Source organism: Schistocerca gregaria, chromosome 4 (genome assembly GCF_023897955.1).
Source record: "Schistocerca gregaria isolate iqSchGreg1 chromosome 4, iqSchGreg1.2, whole genome shotgun sequence".
In the NCBI taxonomy this organism is placed as follows: Eukaryota; Metazoa; Arthropoda; class Insecta; order Orthoptera; family Acrididae; genus Schistocerca; species Schistocerca gregaria.
The window spans coordinates 434,512,374-434,534,933 of record NC_064923.1 but is presented as its reverse complement, the minus strand read 5'-3'; the positions used below and the strand labels follow the sequence as shown (position 1 = coordinate 434,534,933).

Here is a 22,560-nt window from a genome sequence, read left to right as displayed (position 1 = left end):
TCCAATCATGAGTGGGACAAAGTGCTCTGTGTACACTGTTCCATCCATCCACATGCCTCAGAGGTTAATTTCAAGTTTAGTATGTGCAGGCATTAGTACTTTACAGCGGAACAGGTTGTCAGCAAAGGAAGTTGCCTACCAAATTTGCATACACCACATAATGCCATTCAAACATGCAACCGCTCTCATGAAACTAACCTGGAAGATCTGCCTCTTAGTGTTTGCCAAAGGCCAACACAAGCCAGTGACTACTAAATACAAATTATGTCTTGTAGGTATTCCAAAGAGAAGCCAATACAGCTGTGCACTGCCTTTTCCTCTTTTAATGCAATTAGGACAGTTTCAATCCAGACAGTACGCACCTGTGTCCACATGAACAATTTAGTATCTAGGCATGAATTATGAACATCAGTACAAACCTGCAGCACCATAGTGCATACGAAAGATGGGCAAGGGAACACCTGCAATGAAATCTGGATCAGTGACATTGGGTTGTCTTTACCAACAAGTGTAGGATTTCTCAGCTGTCAGATGATCATCACTGAAAGGTACTAATGCACATCTCAGGCATGCAGTCCCATAGGCACAACGGAGAGGATAGTGAAGTCATGTTTTATGACTAGTCCACATACAAATATTAGATACAAATGTTATTAAGAGTAATTTGAGAGCTGCACAGTATGGGACAGACACCTTCACCTTATTATCTAACTCCCGAGTTAATATTTTGGTAACAGATTAATCAATTCAAGACTATAGTATATAAGCACACTGCACAATCCTCACAAACACCTTCCTCTAGAACACAGCTGCATGTGGTATTTACTGGCATGAATCTGAATGAATGTGTTTGGGACCTGTTGCAACATGTAGTGCATCATTGCAACAACTCTCCCCATACACTAGATGGCATCAGGAGGACCACTGTCAATGAGTGGGACATGTCTCTACCACCTAGTGGAGCACTACAACAACAGATTATGATGTGCAGAATGCCTTTATTTTCATTATTATTGTTTTTTTCCTTCACAATACTCATATTTTTAGTTTTCATGAAGATTTTTTGCTATTCCCCACTCCCCTTAGATTTAAGCCTACACACATTCACATGGGTGCAGGTGATGGAAAACCTTTTTCAGCAGTTCATACATAAAAAAACCAAGTTGAACTGCTATCCTTTACTTTAATTTTTGACTATGCATGTAAGACACCTTAAACTGCTGAGCTGTATCACAGAAGAGCGTATACATCTTTGCCAGAAAGGTAACAATAGGTTTCTAGATAACATCTGTCTGTGTTTGTTGTAGTATTTACAAGTATATTTTGAACATCATAAAGATATTAAGAGTTATGAACAATATGTCAAATCAAAACACCTTTCACCTGTCTAAATTTCCAAATTGTTATTTTTATTGAGCAACCTATTTTAGCAATAAATTACGTCCTCTTCAGGCCCCTGACCCACGTGTAGGGAGATTACTACCTATGGTCCAGTCAAAATAGGGGCCAGCATTCACCAACTGATATCTGTAAATTTCTGAAACAGCGATCCCTTCAATCATCATAAGCTGATAAGAGATGATTGAAGGGATCACTGTGTCAACAAATCTAGGGACACCAGTAACTGAATGCTAGCCCCTGTTTTGACTGACCCAAGGTGGGAATCTTTCTACACATTAGTCATGGAGCCTGAAGATGGCATAATACCATATTTATCCCAAGCATGAGATGGCCCTGAATATAAGACAACCCCTATTTTTAAAAGGCTCCTTGAGAAAAATTTATTGTTTAACATGTTCTGACTAATGAAAATTACAACATTTTATTGACATAAGGTATCTGCTTAAAAAGTATCTAGTCTCAACTTATGCCATCTACTGCTTGTCTTCACCATGATAATACAAGGTGAAACAAAATAAACAAAAAGCACTTGTTTACCTTCACTGCATTTTTTGTTTAGTTAGCCTGTCATCTGTGCTACCACTTCGTGATAATCATCATCATCATCATCATCATCATCATCATCATCATCATCATCATCATCATCATCATCATCATCCTTCTAACAGGGCAGCTGTGAAACTTAAATCATCATTGTTACAAATATTTGGCTGTTTCTTTTTAACACATTGTGTGGTTTTTTTTTAACACACAGCGAGCGAATTTTGCTTCTAAATTGTTACAAAGACATATCATCTGCCTGCCGCTCTCTCACTTGTTGTGTAGAACCAGCAGCCAACACATCCCTCCAATCATTTTCATTACACCCCATGGAGAGCATCTACAACATTGCTGCAATTTATGCTCCAATCTAGAGTTTTAGCATCTCCTATAGAAATGTATGCTATTTTGAGTATTTATAAGATAGATACTGCCTACAGGAAAATTAAAGAGACCTTTGGAGAAAAGAGGACCACTTGTATGAATATTAAGAGCTCAGATGGAAACCCAGTTCTAGCCAAAGAAGGGAAAGCAGAAAGGTGGAAGGAGTATATAGAGGGTCTATACAAGGACGATGTACTTGAGGATAATATTATGGAAATGGAAGAGGATGTAGATGAAGATGAAATGGGAGATACGATACTGCGTGAAGAGTTTGACAGAGCACTGAAAGACCTGAGTCTTAACAAGGCCCCTGGAGTAGACAACATTCCATTGGAACTACTGACGGCCTTGGGAGAGCCAGTCCTGACAAAACTCTACCATCTGGCGAGCAAGATGTATGAGACAGGCAAAATACCCTCACACTTCAAGAAGAATATAATAATTCCAATGCCAAAGAAAGCAGGTGTTGACAGATGTGAAAATTACCGAACTATCAGTTTAATAAGTCACAGCCGCAAAATACTAACGCGAGTTCTTTACAGACGAATGGAAAAACTAGTAGAAGCCGACCTCGGGGAAGATCAGTTTGGATTCAGTAGAAATGTTGGAACACGTGAGGCAATACTGACCCTACGACTTATCTTAGAAGCTAGATTAAGGAAGGGCAAACCTATGTTTCTAGCATTTGTAGACTTAGAGAAAGCTTTTGACAATGTTGACTGGAATACTCTCTTTCAAATTCTGAAGGTGGCAGGGGTAAAATACAGGGAGCGAAAGGCTATTTACAATTTGTACAGAAACCAGATGGCAGTTATAAGAGTCGAGGGACATGAAAGGGAAGCAGTGGTTGGGAAGGGAGTGAGACAAGGCTGTAGTCTATCCCCGATGTTATTCAATCTGTATATTGAGTAAGCAGTGAAGGAAACAAAAGAAAAATTCGGAGTAGGTATTAAAGTCCATGGAGAAGAAATAAAAACTTTGAGGTTCGCCGATGACATCGTAATTCTGTCAGAGACAGCAAAGGACTTGGAAGAGCAGTTGAACGGAATGGATAGTGTCTTGAAAGAAGGATATAAGATGACCATCAACAAAAGCAAACCGAGGATAATGGAATGTAGTTGAATTAAGTCGGGTGATGCTGAGGGAATTAGATTAGGAAATGAGACACTTAAAGTAGTAAAGGAGTTTTGCTATTTGGGGAGCAAAATAACTGATAATGGTCGAAGTAGAGAGGATATAAAATGTAGACTGGCAATGGCAAGAAAAGCCTTTCTGAAGAAGAGAGGTTTGTTAACATCGAGTATAGATTTAAGTGTCAGGAAGTCACTTCTGAAAGTATTTGTATGGAGTGTAGCCATGTATGGAAGTGAATCATCGACGATAAATAGTTTGAACAAAAAGAGAATAGAAGCTTTCGAAATGTGCTGCTACAGAAGAATGATTAGATGGGTAGATCACATAACTAATGAGGAAGTATTGAATCGGATGGGGGAGAGGAGAATTTTGTGGCACAACTTGACCAGAAGAAGGGATTGGTTGATAGGACATGTTCTGAGGCATCAAGGGATCACCAATTTAGTATTGGAGGGCAGCGTGGAGGGTAAAAATCGTAGAGGGAGACCAAAAGAGGACTACACTAAGCAGGTTCAGAAGGATGTAGGTTGCAGTAGGTACTGGGAGATGAAGAAGCTTGCACAGGATAGAGAAGCATGGAGAGCTGCATCAAACCAGTTTCAGGACTGAAGACCACAACAACAACAACATCCAATTGTAAAGTCAGTTTGATTCAGAGTACAAATGGATTCAGGCAAACTGCCGTTTAAACAAGGTAGAAGTTCATAAAAAGCCAGAGTACACAGTACAGCTTTCCAGTGTTGGAAGCAAGACAAAATTTGCTGCCAACTCCCCATTTCCATCCCTGCACATTATAGTTGTGAGCTAAGCTTCTGTGACGCTGTGCTTGAGCAACAGTGAAACACGGATGGCTATATCTTCTAGGATACCTGTTACATTTGGTGTATGTAGTATTTTTAGTAGACCTGTTGCATTTTCTTAGTGTTCTACCAAGAACTCATAGTCTTTGGTTTACTTTCCACACAGCATTATCCGTGTGATCATTGCAATGTAAGTTTTTCATAACTGTAAACCCTAGGTATTTAGTTGAATGTACAACCTCCAGAAATGTGTGTTTTATCCTGTAATTGGAAATTTAGTGGATTACTTTTAATGCTCATACGGATGACTTCAGACTTTTCATTATTTAGTGTCAATTGCCACTTTTTCCACCACACATATCATTTCTAAATTGTTTTGTAATTTGCTATAATCATCTGATGACTTTATAAGATGGTAAATCACAGCATCGTCTGCAAACAGTGTAAGAGGGCTGCTCAGATTGCCTCCTATATCATTTATGAGATCAGGAATAGCAGAAAGCCTAAAACACTTCCTTGCCATATATTACTTCTGTTTTACTCGATGATTTTCTGTCAATTACTACATACTGTGACCCTTCTAACAGGAAATCACAAATTCAGTCACACACTTAAGACAATACTCCTTAGACATGCAATTTAATTAAAGTTCCTTGTGAGGAACTTTAAGTTTATTGCCATCACCTGACATATTCATTTGTAAATCACACTAAATGTTTACAGATACACACTTACAGCTACACTGCTACATGAAAGTAACATTGATATCTGAACGAATAATCTGGCCACTCTGTGAATGAAACTGCACTGTTGCAAAATTCGGCAACAATGCAGCCTGCAGAAGAAAGATTCTGGTAGTCTAGTTTGTAGCTCACGGCTAGCTGCTCGGAGAGAGAACGAATCTTATTGGCTGCTAGCAGTTCAGGTTGGGGGGATGCACAGAATGGTTGAAAATAGGACTGCCTTCCTACATTATGCGAAATATAGGATTTAAATTAATGATATGAATATAACAGAGGGAAACATTCCATGTGGGAAAAATATATCTAAAAACAAAGATTATGTGACTTACCAAATGAAAGCGTTGGCAGGTTGATAGACACACAAACAAACATTTGTTTGTGTGTCTATCAACCTGCCAGTGCTTTCGTTTGGTAAGTCACATAATCTTTGTTTTTAGAACTATAGGATTTATTTGATAACACAAAGACACATTTGCAAGATAGCTTATTCGGCAACAAAGAAGAATTGCAGGCAACTGCCCACGAGTGGGTAAATATTATCCTCAAAAAGTGATACCATAATGCAATAATGAAGTTGTCAGAAAGCTGGCAGGTATTTATTGATGTTGGTGGGCTGTACAATATACCAAGAGATCCCATGTACATTTACTCATGTTAATCACTAAATCAGGTACAAAAAATATTTTTGTAAATCATTTTTGATTACCCACATCCAAGAGTGTTCACTTATGCACCAACTGAAGCAATAATGTTTTCTTTATTCCGTTTTGGAGGGGGATGGGGAGTGGGGGGAACAATAAGGAAAAAAATGGAAGACCATTTTGCAGATAAATTAAAAAAAAAAAAACAGTAAATTATTTCCTGTGCCCACAGGTGAATAAAATGAGTGAGGAGGAAGCATATCATTTCTGAAGGAGGAAGACAACAGTTTAATGTCTCATCAGTGGTGAGGTCACTGGAAATGGAGCAAAAGGTTAGATAGAAGGAGGATGTGGAAAACAATTGCAGGTTCCTTTTGTAAGGAATTATCTTGGAATTCACCTTCACGGATTTAGTGACACTTGAGAAACTTAATCTGGATGTCTGAGTAGGAATTTGTACCACATTCCTTTGCAAAGTTATTATAGTGCTTTAACCTCGATACCATCTCACCTGGTGAAATATGTTCTGTATAGCACTATTTTACCAACTCATGTTGCATATGAATCTTGTGACATACTCTGTGCATGGCTGAGTGATTTGCTTTCATCATCTTACTTGTTTCTACCAAACAAAGCTACATTATATAAACAGAGACAGACACATCCCTTACTTTGACTGATTAAGCACATCAGTTACTAGACTGCTACAATTTTTCCTGCATACTTCATTTAAAGAATTTACTTAAAAAAAAGTATGAGTTATGTATGACATTTAAAGCTGAGTTATCATTTAACGTTTTTGTGTTTTCAGTTTCTTACTCAATATGAAACACTAAAAAAAAAAAAAAAAAAAAAAAAAAAAAAAGTTGCTGTGTACACACCTGCAGGATCCAAACACACACCACCCGCCTCTCTTACAATAAGATCTCCAGCTGCAATGTCCCAAGCATGGATTCCAAACTCATAATAAGCATCAGCAGCGCCCAGGGCTACCATGGCCATATTCATTGCTGCAGACCCCAGTGATCGAGCGCTAAATAAAATGTGATGAAAATAATGAGGTTATTAATTCTCAATATGGAAGTAGGAAATGCAATTTTTAAAATTAAATTTACAAGTACAAGAAACTTGTGATTTTCTTTGTACCCACACAACAAGTGGAAAGAATGAAAAATTATCTTATCCCATAATGAAGTCATATATACTGGCAATGTAAGCACAATAAACAAGGCAATTTCATAATTATTTGTGTATACAATTCTCACTCTAGCAATTAAATGAGAATTTTTTTTATGTACCGAGTGATCAAAAAGTCAGTATAAATTTGAAAACTTAATAAACCAGGGAATAATATAGATAGAGAGGTAAAAATTGACACACATGCTTGGAATGACATGGGGTTTTATTAGAGAGAGAGAGAGAGAGAGAGAGAGAGAGAAGTATTGCTAGACGCGTGAAAGATCTCTTGCGCGCGTCGTTTGGTGATGCTCGTGTGCTGAGCCGTCACTTTCGTCATGCTTGGCCTCCCAGGTCCCCAGACCTAAGTCTGTGTGATTATTGGCTTTGGGTTTACCTGAAGTCGCAAGCGTGTCATGATCGACCAACATCTTTAGGGATGCTAAAAGACAATATCCGATGCCAATGCCTCACCATAACTCCGGACATGCTTTACAGTGCTGTTCACAACATTATTCCTCGACTACAGCTATTGTTGAGGAATGATGGTGGAGGTATTGAGCATTTCCTGTAAAGAACATCATCTTTGCTTTCTATTACTTTGTTATGCTAATTATTGCTATTCTGATTTGATGAAGCACCATCTGTCGGACATTTTTTGAACGTTTGTATTTTTTGGTTCTAATAAAACTCCATGTTGTTCCAAGCTTGTGTGTCAATCTGTACCTCTCTATCTACATTATTCCGTGATTTATTCAGTTTTCAAATTTATACTGACTTTTTGATCACCTGGTACAATTATGACTAACACAACATAATCACCATACTTCTTCAATTTTTCCATAAGTGTATGTACACTATCTAATAAAATGTCTCTGGTCAACTGTTGGTGGACATTAATACGGTGTGTGCCCACCCTTCACATATATGATGGCATGATCTCTGCTGATGACACTTTCAATGAGGTCCCTGAATGTCTAGAGGAATTACAGCCAATTCTTCCTCAAGATCCAAAACCAGAGAATGTAGTCATGTCAGATGCTGGGCTCTGGAGTGAAGTCGACATTTTAACTCACGCCAAAGATGACCCATTAGGTAAAAGTTGAGACTTTGGGCATGTCAGGCTATTGCAGGAATGCTATTGTTCACGAAATATTGCCTCAAAGGTGCTCCTTTATGACAGGGTGCACCGTTAAGTCAATACAAAAATGCTCGACTCCGAACCATTCCTTTACTTATGCAGTAAACAGTGCGATAAAATATGTTAATATCCTTCTGAATTTCATGTTTTCTTTAAGCATAATAAGGGACCACACACTAACCACAAAAAGTACCCCCATAATTTAACACCTCCTCCTCCATACTTCACTGCTGACACTATATAAAATGGTACGTAATGTTCTCCAGGTTTCCACGAGATCAAAACACTTCCACTGGACTGCTACTGTGTATAGTATGATTCATCACTCTCAATCTCTCGTTACCAGCCATCCAGTGTCCAGATGTGGCACCTTCTACACCATCTCTAGTACTTCCTAGTAATGACTAGTAAAGTGTGTGGCTTATGAGGAACTGCTCTATCTTTATACTTCATCCATTTTAACTGCTGACACACAGCCACTGTGCTAGTTGGTCTAGTGGTAGCACTCTGGGAATCATAAGTGATTATTTCTTCTGATTTTATGTGAATTTTTATGACTACCCTCTGAAATGTTGGATAGTCCCTTTCTGTCAGTACATGAGGTCCACCTTCCCTTGGTATAAGCTGTGGTTGTTCCTTCGTATTTCCATTTCACAATCATGTCACCGATAGTCGACGTGGGCAGCTTCAGAAGGGTTGAAATGTCCCTGATGGGTCTGCTACTCACATGACATCCAATGACTAGTTCACTTTTGAAGTCACTGAGCTCTCCTCACCAGATCGTTCCACTGTTACTGCTCCTCTAGTGGTAACACAATACTTCCTGCCTCCTTTTATACTAGCAGGTCCATCTCTTGTAATATCTAGTGGTTAATTCCACATTACATAGGGGTGCCTGGATACTTTTGATCAGGTATGTACATTACAGATGAACAGTAACATGAACCAATGAGTGTTTAACAATAGAAAATCCAGGTAGGAATGTAGGAAAAGACAGATTGCTACTTACCATAAGACGACACGTTAAGTTGCACACTGGCGTAATTAAAATACTCTTAGATAAGGTTTTCGGCCACAGCCTTCACCAGAAAAAGAGAGACATACATCATTCACACATACAAGCAAGCATACCTCACATGCACTCATGACTGCCAACTCCTGCATCTCGGGCCAGAATGCAACTAGCACATATGATTCAAGCAGCAGTGTGGAGGTGGTGGAGAAGGGGAAGAGGAAGAGATAATAGTGTATGGGTGGGGAAGTATGCTGGGACTAGAATGCCAACAGGTGCAGTGTCAGGAGGTTGTGGGGCAGGGAGGTAGGGAAAAAATGAGTGAAACATGAGGGGAGTGGAGAAATGTGGGAGGACCCTTTGGCAGAGCAAACAAAAAGGTTGGGAGATGAGAATGGAAAGGATATAATAGGGCAGAGGGGGTGAAAACTGTTGAGTGGAGGGTGTGGGGACAATTACATTACTGTATGATGAGGCCAGGATAATTACATGGAGCAGAGAATGTGTTGTAAGGATAACACCCATCTGCGCAGATTAGAAAAGCTACTGGTGGGGTGAAGGATCCACATGGCTTTGTTTGTGAAGCAGCCATTAAAGTAAAGTGTGTGATGTTTGGCTGCATGTTGTGCCACAGAGTGCTTTACTTTGCTCTTGGCCACAGTTTGGCCGTGGCCATTCATCCTGGTGGACTACTGGTTGGTAGTCATACCAACATAAAAAGCTGTTCAATGATCACAGCAGAGATGGTAGATGACATGGCTACTTTCACAGGTGGCCCAACCCCTGATGGGGTAGGATAAAAATGTGACAGGACTGCAATAGGAAGTGGGTGATTGGACAGTGTTTTTGCACATGGATCTTCCACAGGTATATGATGCTTGGGACAAGGGGTTGGGATTGAAAGTGTCTAGAATGGACTAGGATGTTGTGGAGGTTCCGTGGAAGATGTAACACCACTTTAGGAGAGGTGGGAAGTATCTCAGGTAGGATGTCCCTCATTTCAGGGTATGACAATAGGTAAACAAAGCTGTGATGAAGGATGTGTTTCAGGTGTTTCAGTCCCAGATGGCACTGGGTGATCAAGGGGACATTCCTTTGTGGCTGGTCCTTGGGGGTGGTGGGAGGATTGAAGATGTGAGGGAGAAATGGCACGGGAGATCTGTTTGCGGACTAGGTATAATGCCTATCTGTGGAGGCTTTGGTGAGACCCTCACTATACAGATCAAGGAAGTTTCTGTGACTGCAGATACGCCATACCTTGGTGGCCAGGCTGTGTGCAAGGGATTATTTGATGTGAAAGGGATGACAGCTGTCAAAATGCCGGTACTGTTGGTGGTTGGTGGGATTAATGTGGACAGAGGTGCAGATAGAGCCATCAGAGAGGACTAGGTCAACATCTAGAAGGGTGGCACACTGGGTTGACAAGGACCACATGAAGCAGATGGGTGAGAAGGTGTTGAGGTTGTGAAGGAATGAAGATAGAGTGTCTTAGCCCTGAGTCCAGATCATGGAGATATTGTCAATCAATCTGAACCAGACTATGGGTTTGACGTTCTGGGAGGCTAGGAAGTCTCCTATAGATAGTCCATAAAAAGGCTAGTCTACGAGAGTACTATGCAGGTGCTCATAACTGTGTCGCAGATTTGTTCATATATCTTCCCTTCAAAGGAGAAGTAGTTCTGGGTTAGGATAATATTAGTGAGGTGTATGAAGAATGAGGCAGTGGGTTTTGAGTGTGAAGGACATTGGGAAAGGTAGTGTTCAATAGCAGTACAACCATGGGCATAAGGGAGGTTGGTATATAGGGAGGTGGCATCAACAGTGTTGAGCAGGGATGCAGGAGGTAAAGGGGTGGGGATGGCCAAGAGTCGGTGAAGGAAATGGTTCATGTCTTTGATGCTGGAAGCTACATTGTGAGTATTTAGTTGGAGGTGTTGGTCAATGAGGGCCGAAATTCTTTCAGTGGGGGCACAAAAACCAACCACAATGGGGTGTCCAGGATTGTTGGGTTGAGGATTTTGGGGAGCATGTAGAAGATGGGTGCACTGGGTGTCATAGAGGTGATGAGGGAAACGGATCCAGGGGAGATGTTCTGGAAAGGTCCTAAGGCTTTAAGCACAGATTGAAGATTGTATTTGACTTCTGGGATGAGATCACTATGGCACCATTTACAGGTGGAGGAGTTAGATAATTGGTGGAGGCCTTCTGCCAGGTAGTCACTGCAATTCATAACAACAGTGGTGGAACCTTTGCCTGCAGGTAGGATGATTAGGTCAGGATTTGTTTTGAGGTTGTGTATGGCTGTTGTCTCTTCTACTGAAAGGTTGGTGTTCTGAGAAAGGGACCTGGGGAAGGATGGTGAGGCTAAGTTGGAGGTGAGGAATTCCTGAAAGGTGACCAGCAAGTGGTTAGATGGGAAGGGAGGTTGGACCATGGTTGGGTAGTGGTATGAACTGGAAGAGGCAAGGTTCAATGTTGGAATTAGGGTGGTTTGGTTGGATGGATAAGGAGTGCTTCCACTGCAGGACAAGTCCAGCATGGTTATATTTGGGTGTAGGGCTAAAGGTGAGGCCTTTGGATAGAACTAAAACTTCAGTGGGGCTGAGGGTTTGGGTGGAAAGGTTAACAACAGTGTTATAGGAATGTTTTGGCTTTGGATTTGGTGGGGAGTCGGTAGGGAGTTATGGGTGATGTTGCAAGTTGAAAAGGTCAGCTAGGCACAGTTTACCTGCTATGAGGGGTGGACGAAGAGGAACACTGTGGGTACAGTAGGGGTTGGATGGCAGTGCCCCAAGGCAGCAGTAGGCTGTCAGCAGGTTGGATAGCTAATAGAGGTGACATCTGGAATGCTCTTCCAAATGCTGAAGAGCAAAGGATTCAATGAAAGAAAGGTGATGATGGAGTAGGGATTGCAGAGAAGTAGTATCTTGTGGAGGAAGCAGAGGTAGTTCTGGAATGTCTGTGCTGTGGATGTGTGTTTTTGCAGTATCAGGTTAGTGAGGGTCAAGGTTTGGCAGAATCTGAAAAGGTGTATGTCATTGTGAAAGGAGGGGTGGGATCCACAGAAGGGAATCTTTATGATTAGGCCCTTTGGGGGAATCCGTGGTTTAGGCAGCACTTGAGAAACACGATGTGGAACTGCATTTTATCCAGGGAATGAGATTTTTTTTCCTAAACTGGTGCAGAAAGATGGAGCAAGGTCCATTGTGCAGGAGTGGTGTAAAGGAAATGGGAATGATGCAGTAATGGGCAAAATAGGTGTGAGTGGTTGTGAGAGGAGCTGGCTAAGTGAAAACTATATGTAAAAATGCGTAAAAAATATGTAAAGACACATTGAAACATGAACTGATAAATAAAAATACGCACAGATATGTAAAAATATCCACAAATATGTAAAAACGTGCAAAACAGGTCACTCAGTGAAACCACATAAAATTATACATACATATGCCAAAACCATACAGAAACTTGGGAGCAAAGAAATTATGAGATATGTGTGTGTGTGCGCTTGTGTGTTACGATAAGCGAAGGGGGTGGGGGGTGGGGGATGAGAGGGGGAGGGTTGGGTTAGGTCAAGGATCAATGGTTCGTGTGGCATGGGCAGGTGTGGAAAACAAAATCCTGAAGTATGTCAGGATGTATGGTGTTCCATTGCCCACCTACAACCTCCTCAACATCCCAGTCCATACCTATACCACTCCTAATAACTGCTTTCCACAAGCATCACATACCTGTGCAAGACACAGGTGTAAAACCCATCCAGCACTTCCTATTCCAGTCCTGTCACATGTTTATCCTACTCCCTTAGGTGCCAGACCATCTGTGAAAGCAGCCATGTCATTTACCAGCTTTGCTGGAATTATTACACAGTTTTTTATATTGGTATGATTACCAACCGGCTGTCCACCATGATGAACAGCCACTGCCAAACTGTGGCCAAGAGCAAAATAGACCTGTGGCACAAAATGCAGCTGAACAACACACATTTAATTTAATGGCTGCTTCACTACCTGTGCCATCTGAATCCCTCCCTCCACCATCAGCTTTTCTGAACTGCACAGATAGGAGTTATCCTTACAACACATTCTCTGCTCCTGTAATTATCCCAGCCTCAACCTAGAGTAACATACTACAGTAACATACCGTCCCCCCAAACCTCCACCCAACAGCTTCCACCCCCTCTGCCCTATCATCTCCATGCCATTCTCACCTCCCACCCTGTTTATTTGTCATCCTCTGCCAATGCATACACAAGTCTTTCCTCACTCCTCTCCCGGTTTGCTCCTTTTTACCCCCCCTTCCTGCCCCACAAGCCCCTGATGCTACACCTGTTGGCGTTCTAGTCCCTGCACACTCCATAAGGCATTGTTCATCTCTCTCCCCAGCCATACACTACTATCCCTTCCTCTTCCTCGCTCCCTCCAGATTGCTGCTTGAATCCCATGAGTAGTAGCATTCTGGCCTGGCAGTCACGTGTGCATGAGGTGTGCTTGCTTATGTGTATGAATGATGTGTGTCTCTCTTTTACTGATGAAGGTTGTGGCCGAAAGCTTTGCGTAAATGTCGTAATTGTGCCTGTCTTCAACCTGTCTTCTTTATGATAAGTAGCAATCTGTCTTGGCCTACAGTGTCAATGAAAATTTGAGGAGATAGTATAAGAACTTACACAAAAATTAATGTCTGAAGAGAATATTAAAATTCATAATTACCCATGAACTATTGGCACCAATTCTGTGACATTCTCCAAAACAACTTTCAGTTTTTCAGGGTCACGACTTGTTCCCATTTCAACCAGCAGTAGGGCTTTCGATAATTCTAACAGGAAAAAAGAATTACAATTAATATATGAAAACAACAGAAGCCAGAGATAACTTCTTATTCAAATTTTGAATAATTTGCATCAGGACATACAACATCAGTTACCTGAAATTTGCTAGCATAGGTGTGGGCACACCCCCATTGCTTTATGATAACACAAAGGTACAGAAAGAACCACATTCATGAAATATTGCCATATATTCTACTAACACAGGCTGGGAGGAAAGGAATCAAAGGGGGAAACTGCTTGGTACAATTGTGAACAGAAGACAATTTAATAATATCTAATATTTAGATTAATAGTCATGTCTGTAGAAGAGACCTGGAGACACTGGAATGTTTCATATAGGTTATATAATGGCAAGGGTTTTCGAACTAAGATTTTAAACTGTATCTGTGGACTAACCATAATTTATTGGTTACGAACTACAGGTTAAAACTGAAAAGATTTCAGAAGACCCGGATAAATTGAAAGAACCCGAGATCACAGAGTTTCAAATGGAGTATTAGGCAAAAATTGATGGAAATGGCGAAGGAATACAATAGAGAGCAAATGGATACCTTTGGGAGAAGAAATAGTGAAATAAATAGTGAAGGCAAAACAAAAACAAAAAGGTAAAGCACAACAGAAATTCTTGGATAGCATGAGATGGTGAATCTAAATGACTGAAGGAGAAAAATAAAAAAGGAAACAAGTGAATCAGGGAGTACACACATCTAAAAAGGGAGACCAGAAAATTGCAAAATGGCTACGGCAGAAAGAATACAGGAGAAAACCAAAGTCGTAGCATCACTCTTGAATGTGGGAAAGATCGATGCTGCTTATAAGTAACGGTAACAATTTTATTAACTAAAAATTTTGTTATACACAGTACACATACTCAAAAATGGTCACCAAAACTGTTGGCACATTTATCCCATGGCGACTCTAGCTGGTCAATTCCATCCTTGAAGCAGCTAGTAGGCTGCTGTTGGATCTTGGGCTGGACCTAGTCACACACTTTGTCATCCGTTATGAATCGATGTCCGCGAGTTGCTTGTTTTAGAGGTCCAAACATATGAGTCTCACAGTGAAAGGTTGAGACTGTATGGTAGATGTTCCAGCATTTCCCATCAAAACTGCTGCGATATAGTCTTCACTGCATTGGCAGATTTTTCAAAAGTTCAAGTGTTGATATCTTATGGTGTGGACAGCAGCCACACTAATACCCAGTAACCAATGGATCTCATCCGCGGCGATTCTGTGGTTGTCCAAGACTAAGGCATTCACTTCCACAACCATTTCCAGTGTGATGACATGATGAGCCTATCCAGGACAAGCATCATCTTCTAGTGACTTGCGCCCCTCAAGGAATCATTTGTGCCATTCCACAACACTTGAACAACACAGACTGTACTCACCATCGATACGTTTCATGGCCTCCAACTCCTCCACTGCCAAAAATCAAATCACTCCTTGTTGTTCCTGCTTACTCATCTGCATGTTCAGTAGTGGACGATAACTTGTGAGACCATCTTCTCTCCAGCAAAAACCACACTGGCGCTATGAAACATCAAACATTGTGCACGCGTCAGTCTCTTTACCAATGGATAGCGCTACCATAACCATTGTTTTGTGGTGCCACCTTATGTGTTAAGGCAAAGGTAGACACTCTGACCAGATTTCATTTGAATGAAACCCATACATAGCACTGAGAGATCTAAGTTGAAACAAGTCATCTGGAATAGGGGACATTCCCCAAGATTTTTTAAGGTCTTTGGGAAATCCAACCAATACAAAACTATCCTATGTGGCATGTACAATATAACAGACAGCCAAATTACCTATTTTTGAACAGAAACCAGGCTACAGTAATAAGAGTTTGTGTACATGAAAAGGAAGCAGTAGTTGAGAAAGGAGTGAGAGAGGGCTGTAAACTATTTCTGTTCTTATCTGATCTGTGCATTGAGCAATTCGTGAAGGAATATAAGGAAACAAATCTAAGTTGAAACAAGTCACCTGGAGTAGAGGATGTTTCGTTAGGATTGAGAAGATTTTTTGGAAAATCAACCAAGACAAAACTGTTACACATGGCACAACGAGAAATTTGGAAGGAGAGTTAAAGTGCAGGAGAAGGAAGGAAAAAAATTTATGTTTTTTTATGGTACTCCAATTCTGTTAAGAGTCATTAAAGGACTTGGAGGACCAGTTGAACAGAATCCAACAGTGGATTCAAAACAGATTATAAGATGAACATTAATCAAAGCAAAACAAGGGTAATTGAATATAGTCTAATTACTTGCAGCAATGCCAAGGAAATTAGATTAGGAAATCAGATATTAATAGTTTCAGATGAATTTGCTATATGGATAGTAAAACTAGTGACAATGGCTGAAGAACTGAGAAGCTATAGAATTCAGAATGGCAATAGGAAGGAAAGTGTTTCCGGAAGTATTTGTCTTGAGTGTACACTTGTACAAAATTGAAAAGAAAACAATAAACATCACACAAATGAAGAAAATAGAAGCATTTGGGATGTGGTGCTACAGAGGAGTCCTTGTACCACTGAAAAGATGAATGTAAGTTTTAGTGTCAAAGGTGTTGAGAAACAGCTGAAATTGCTAAAACTTCACAAAGCTCCAGGGCCCAACAAAATCCGTTTCAGATTCTATACTGATTTTTCAGCTGAGTTACCCCCTCTTCTAACTATAATCTACCTTATAACCCTCGAACAAAAACTATGCCCAGTTCTTGGAAAAAGGCACAGGCGCACCCGTCTATAAGAAGCGATCCACAAAACTCCCATCCAATATACTTTACATCGATTTGTTTTAGAATCTTAAAACATATTCTGAGCTCAAACATAATGAGGTAGCTTCAACAGAATGATCTCAATGCCAACCAGCATGGATTTCGAAAACATCAATCGTGTAAAAGCCAACACACACTTTTCTCACATGACATACGGAAAGCTTTGGATAAAGGCAACCAAGTAAATGTAGTATTTCTTGATTTCTGAAAAGCATTTGACTTGGTACCACACTTACATGTAGATGCTGAATGCTGCAGATTAGATTGGTAGATCAGGTAATTAATGATGGATGATGATGACCTGTATCAAATCTGGGAGAAATGAAATTTATAGCACACTAGACTAAAAGACAAATGGTGACAGTAAAAATATTGAAATTGAGATATTATTCGCTCGCAAACACTCACATTAGCCATTTTCAACCAGATCTATGACATATGTCAAACAGCTGATACGTTTTTCTTAGCTGAAAACTATAGACACATCAGGTGGCAGTCAAAGTAAATTACTGATAAATACATCCAGCTTTAATATTTTTACTATGACCATCAGTCTGTTTGTTTAAAGATTAGGCTATTATAAAATGGAATCTTTTGATAGCATGTGGAACCTGGAAAAGCCTACAGCTGCAAAGTTTGTAGTGAATTGAGGTTTAAAATATTAACTGCACAGCCCTAAATAAATAAATAAATAAATAAAAAGAGAGTTGACACCAGTTATATTGGAACACTTGTCCTTTATGTTTGTAAACCATCAGTCTATCCACTCAGACATTGAAACAGGTGCAAACACTCATTGTTGGAGTTCTTATAATCCAACCATTTCTACATACTCAAACAACGATTTTTGAACAAAATGATACAATGAGTTAAAGTGCAATGAATCTCAACATATACTGTTGACAATGTAAACACCGAGCTAAAGCTTCACAGACTGCCAGAATTGTGGACACTAGCATTTCTGAACTTGGGCCTGTATTGTATTGTAAAGTGTATTTATTGGTCCTGTGAATCACACATTGTACAGGGCTACATAATGATGTAGGACAAGTGAAATAATTGCAATAAAGTCTAACAGAAAACTGTTGTATGGTTTCCAGTATATATCAATATAAGTAACATATGGGAACAAAATTTCACAAATAAACAAATAAATTTTACACATACACATTTCTTACTTTCGGCCTTGATTATCAGATACACACATATATGTAATAAACCATATTTAATACACAGATAAATCTACATGTACACATTTCTATTTTGGCCTTAATTGTAAAACTATTTAAATTTTTCACATTTTACATTGTAGATAAAAATTCATCAACACTATAGTAGCAATTCTGTAGCAAGTAGTCACTCACTGCAGTTTTGAATTTACGCATGCCAGTTACTGGCGTAATTTTTTTTTAAAAAATAGGTAGTTTGTATACAGCTTCTCCTGCTTGCAAGGGTCCTTTTTGTTTTACTGTTCTATGTGAAAACTGCATATGTAAATCTTGATTATTCCCTGTGTTGTACAAATGGATATTTAGGTTTTTTGGAGAAATCTTGCTATTTTCATTTACAATTTTCCTTATAAACATTATTGTTTCTAGGATATTAGGCATGGTAATGGAAGAATATGAAGCTTTTTAAATGAAGGTTTGCATGAAGATCGAGCTGCTGTGCCTTCTATGGCTCTTATAACTTTTTTTTGTGCAACAAAACAGCTTTTGCTGGTTGGTGAATTTCTTCAGAAAATTAAACCACATCTTAGTAGCGATTCTGCTTGGGCATAGTACACATTGTTTATGACTTGCTATGCATCCAGCAAGAATTTTTATATTATAAAAAATGGTATTTAATAAACTACATAGGTGTTGTGTATGTTTCTGCCATCTTAGGTCATCTTGGATCCAAACTCCCAGAAATTTGGTGCTATTTACAATTTCAAGTATTTTGACTAACAGTTCTATGGCTGCAGTTAAAGGCTTTTTATTCTGCACTGTGTGTACATGCATAGTGTTTGTTTTATGTGTGTTTATTATTAAGTTATTCATTGAGAACCATTCTGATACATGTGAAGTGCTCTTTTTATTTTAACTTTGGAGCTCTTCTGGAGTTTTTCCTTTGATAAGTATATTTGTATCATCGGCATATTTAATGTACTTATTGTTAGAGCTGGATGGTTCCAAATCATTTACAAACAGCAAGAACAAGATTGGTCCCAGTGCAGAACCCTGTGTCACACAGTATTTAACACACTGTTTTTATGATTGCTAGGAAATTAAATTTTTTCCTTCTTTGTACAAGGCTTCAACTATTTGGAGTCTGTTTTGTAGATATGACTTTACCCACTCATAAGCCGGGCCTCTGACACCAACATTCTATAGCTTTCTAAGCAATAGACCAGGGTTAATGACGTCAAATGCTTTTGAAAGATCTAGGAATATTGCTGCTATGTGTTCTTTTTTATCTAATGCATTTAAGCTTCATTTAAGAAGTCGATAATAGCTGTCTCTGAGGATTTACATTTTCAGAAACCATGCTCTGTTGCTGGGAAAAGTTTTTTTTTTTTTAATGAAATCTACAAGACTTTTTTTTATCAAAGATTTTTTCAGTTATTTTAGAAAAAAACAGATTGTAGGGAGACTTGCCAGTAATTTGTTATATCTTTTTTTTCTACCCTTTTTGTACAATGGCTTCACTTTAGCTATTTTTAACCTTTCTGGGAAGATTGCCTGAGGAAGTGAACTATTGCATATGTCTACCATGGGCCTAACTACTAAGGGTGTACATTTTTTAGTGGTCTGGTATGTTGTCAGTACCAGAGGAAAATTTTGATTTTAGCTCTCCTATTGTTTTTAGCATCTCGTGTTAATCTGTTGGGTATAGGAAGAGAGACTTGTTACTAGTGATAGTTTTAATCTGATTTGCAGTGGCAGCATATGGAAAGTTTTACTTCCCCAAAATCTCAGCTGCCTGAGAGAAATATGAGTTAAAATTATTTGCTATCTGCTGGGGATCAGATACAGAAGAGTTTTCTTTCAGTTTGATATTATGGTATTCTCTCCATTTTACTCCTGTTTCATGCCTTATAATGTCCCATGTGGCTTTCATTTTATTTGGTGTATTTGCTTTGAAGGGACTATTTGCCATTCTTTTTACTTCTTTTATTACTTTAGTTAAAATCTTTTTGTAATTCTTAAAATAGGAATCAATTCTGGAGATATGGTGTGCTGTCTGGATATTTCATGAAGTAATCTCTTTTTCTTTGCAGATATTTGAATCCCTACTATCACCCATTTTATTTTCAGATCCTTTTTTGTGACTGTCTTTTTATGTAGTGGAAAGCAAATCTCAAAATAATAGCAAAAACTATTGAACAGTTTGTTGAACTTATCATTTCTACTTTTACATTCATAGATGCCATCCCAAGTTTCTTTACTCAGGTAGTTAAGGAAATGTTGTATACTCTGGTCACTATACTTCCTAGATGTAGTTGTTAGACATTCAGTTGAGCCAAACTGTTTTGCTAATCTTAAACTAATTTCTTGGGCTGTGTGGTCCCCAAAGCCTGTATTGTGGGTTTGTGTTGAATATTGCAAGCGCACATTTGAAAACATTTGATCAAGGATTGTGGCTGAGGGTTTTGTGATGTGTGTTGGTGTTTCTGTAGTAGCCTTTAAGTTGAAAGTTGCTAAAAGGTTCAGTAAAGCAGTTTTTTGTTTGGACTCACTTGCAAAGTCAATGTTGAAATCCCCACATATACTTAGTTTTCTATTTTTTTGTGTGATATTGTGTATGATATTTTCAAGGTTCTTTAACATGATGTTAATATCATCAATTGGCGCCCTGTATAGACAAATTATAGCAATTTTTTCAGCCGGGATTTCAGTTCCATTTACCTCAATATCTTTCTCTACAGATAATTTTTCTACATAAGGCATACATTTAAAATTTATGCTATCTTTAACATAAATGCAGCTACCGCCATGTTTATACAGTTTCATACAAAAACAACTACCCAATAGAAAATTTGGAATGCATACCATATGAAGTTTCTCTTTGTCAAGCCAATGTTCAGTAAAACATAATACAGGAGTATTTTTCATGTCATTTTTTAACAAAATATGGAATTCATTTACTTTGTTGGATAGCAATTGCACATTTTGATGACATACTGTCAGGTTTGGAGTTAAACTGAAACTTAGTGCCTATATTTAGTCCTTAGTACTTATATCTATATTGGAAATTCTGCTTGGAAGATATTTTTTATTTTCAATTTTCACTTTTGAATTGTACAATGCTCTGTTCTTGTACTCTGAATTATTCAAGCCAGGCAATCTTTTTGCCCCTTAAAATATTGTACAATATGATTTCATAATAGCAACTAATGGTAATCATACAAACCTGTTTCCTTTGAAGCATGAATTCTAGTGCCATTCATGTATGAACCTTGTCCTTTTCTTGCAGTGAAAAGCTGCTCTAGCACAGGATTGTATATGATACCAATTTCTGCTGTTTTGTTCTTCCATAAGCCTATAGATATACAAACATTCGGGAAGCCATGAACAAAGTTCATTGTTCCATCGACAGGGTCAATGATCCACGTTGGATCATCTGTTAGTACACATTTCTCACCAGCTGCTGTTGCCTCTTCACCAATAAATCTGAAATATTTTACAAACAGTGATAACAAACTTCATAAAAGACAGACAGTACTTATACCACCAGAATTAATCATTAAAGAATGCACTGATATGTTAATAACTAGAATTAAAGTAATTATTCAACACTAAACACATCATGAGAAACACTACATACATCAATTACTAAAACAGTACATGTTCTGTACTAAATTCTCAAATTACATCATTCTCCTAAAAGCAAGCACAGTTATGGAGCAGAAAGCTGTTGGAATCTCTCTGTCATAGAATTTTTATCTTTGAAGCACAGAAACTTAAAGTTAGACAATATACCAACTGAGAATCTGATGAATTTCTACTCCAGAAGGATTTTTCTTTCTTGAGCAAATGGTCTCTCGCACAAAGAGACTAGAAAATTTAGAAAAATGAAAATAGGAGAAAAAAAAGAATTTACCCATAAGAACTGATATACATATAATGCAGCTACAGAGCACAAGCAGTCGAACAGAAATTATAACAGTGTAAACAAAATCTTCCCTTCAAAACTAAAGCAGTCAGTTTTAGTACAGGTGAGAAGAAGAAACAATTTAAAACAGTAATACTTCTCACATTTTCGGAAACATCTGTTACCATGTTTCAACCTGTAGTCCGCATCTGTAGCACAGCGATAGCGTTACTGCCTACCATGCAAAGGGGACCAGGTTCGATTCCCAGCAGAGGACTGGGTGTTGTGCGTCCTTCATCATTATTGGCACGCAAGTGGCGTCAACTAAAAAGACTTGCAATACAGCGCCGAACCCCCAAGGGGATATCCCAGCCAATAAAAGCTATAAAATCACTTGATTTCTTTCTTTCTTTCTTTTTTCTATGTGAATCCTTTGACTTAATTTACACTGTGATGTTTCATAAAAATTCATCAACTCTGTGGTAGTAGATGAGTTTAATACAGACATGCTTCTGTTTAGAATGGATAAACTGCTTACCTCTAATGTTGCATAATAGTTCTTATTTTTGTATCATTTGACTCCATTTGAAATCAAGGATTGTAACAACAGCTTTTAATATATTAGACAGAATTCTGCATAAAAGGTGTCAATGTTTTGAAAACAATCCACTAATCTTGTCAAATCACCATTTAACAGATTCAACTCACATTAGATCATGTAAGATGATAATCAATCAGACTAAGTCCAAATGTTTGACATATCAATCAGGTTTACCGTATTTGTTACTTGTTACTTACAAATGCTTGCATAAGTTTTATGCAAAAATTTGGAAACAACTGTATAAGACAAAATCTGACGTGACCATGAAGTAGACTTAATACATATTACACACTGAGAATACA

The 22,560-nt window shown here is 38.7% G+C and overlaps 1 protein-coding gene across 1 annotated transcript in view; it reads right to left on the bottom strand.

The window, feature by feature from the left end:
* The window catches only part of LOC126365771 (inositol monophosphatase 2-like), a 47,815-nt gene that overhangs the window by 11,735 nt on the left and 13,520 nt on the right, over positions 1–22,560 (bottom strand). The window contains exons 3-5 of the mRNA XM_050008294.1: positions 20,977–21,236; positions 13,682–13,787; positions 6,525–6,676 (exon numbers count right to left, since the gene is read on the bottom strand). Of these exons, the coding sequence (XP_049864251.1) occupies positions 6,525–6,676; positions 13,682–13,787; positions 20,977–21,236 (518 nt within the window). The remainder of the gene's footprint in view (positions 1–6,524; positions 6,677–13,681; positions 13,788–20,976; positions 21,237–22,560) is intronic.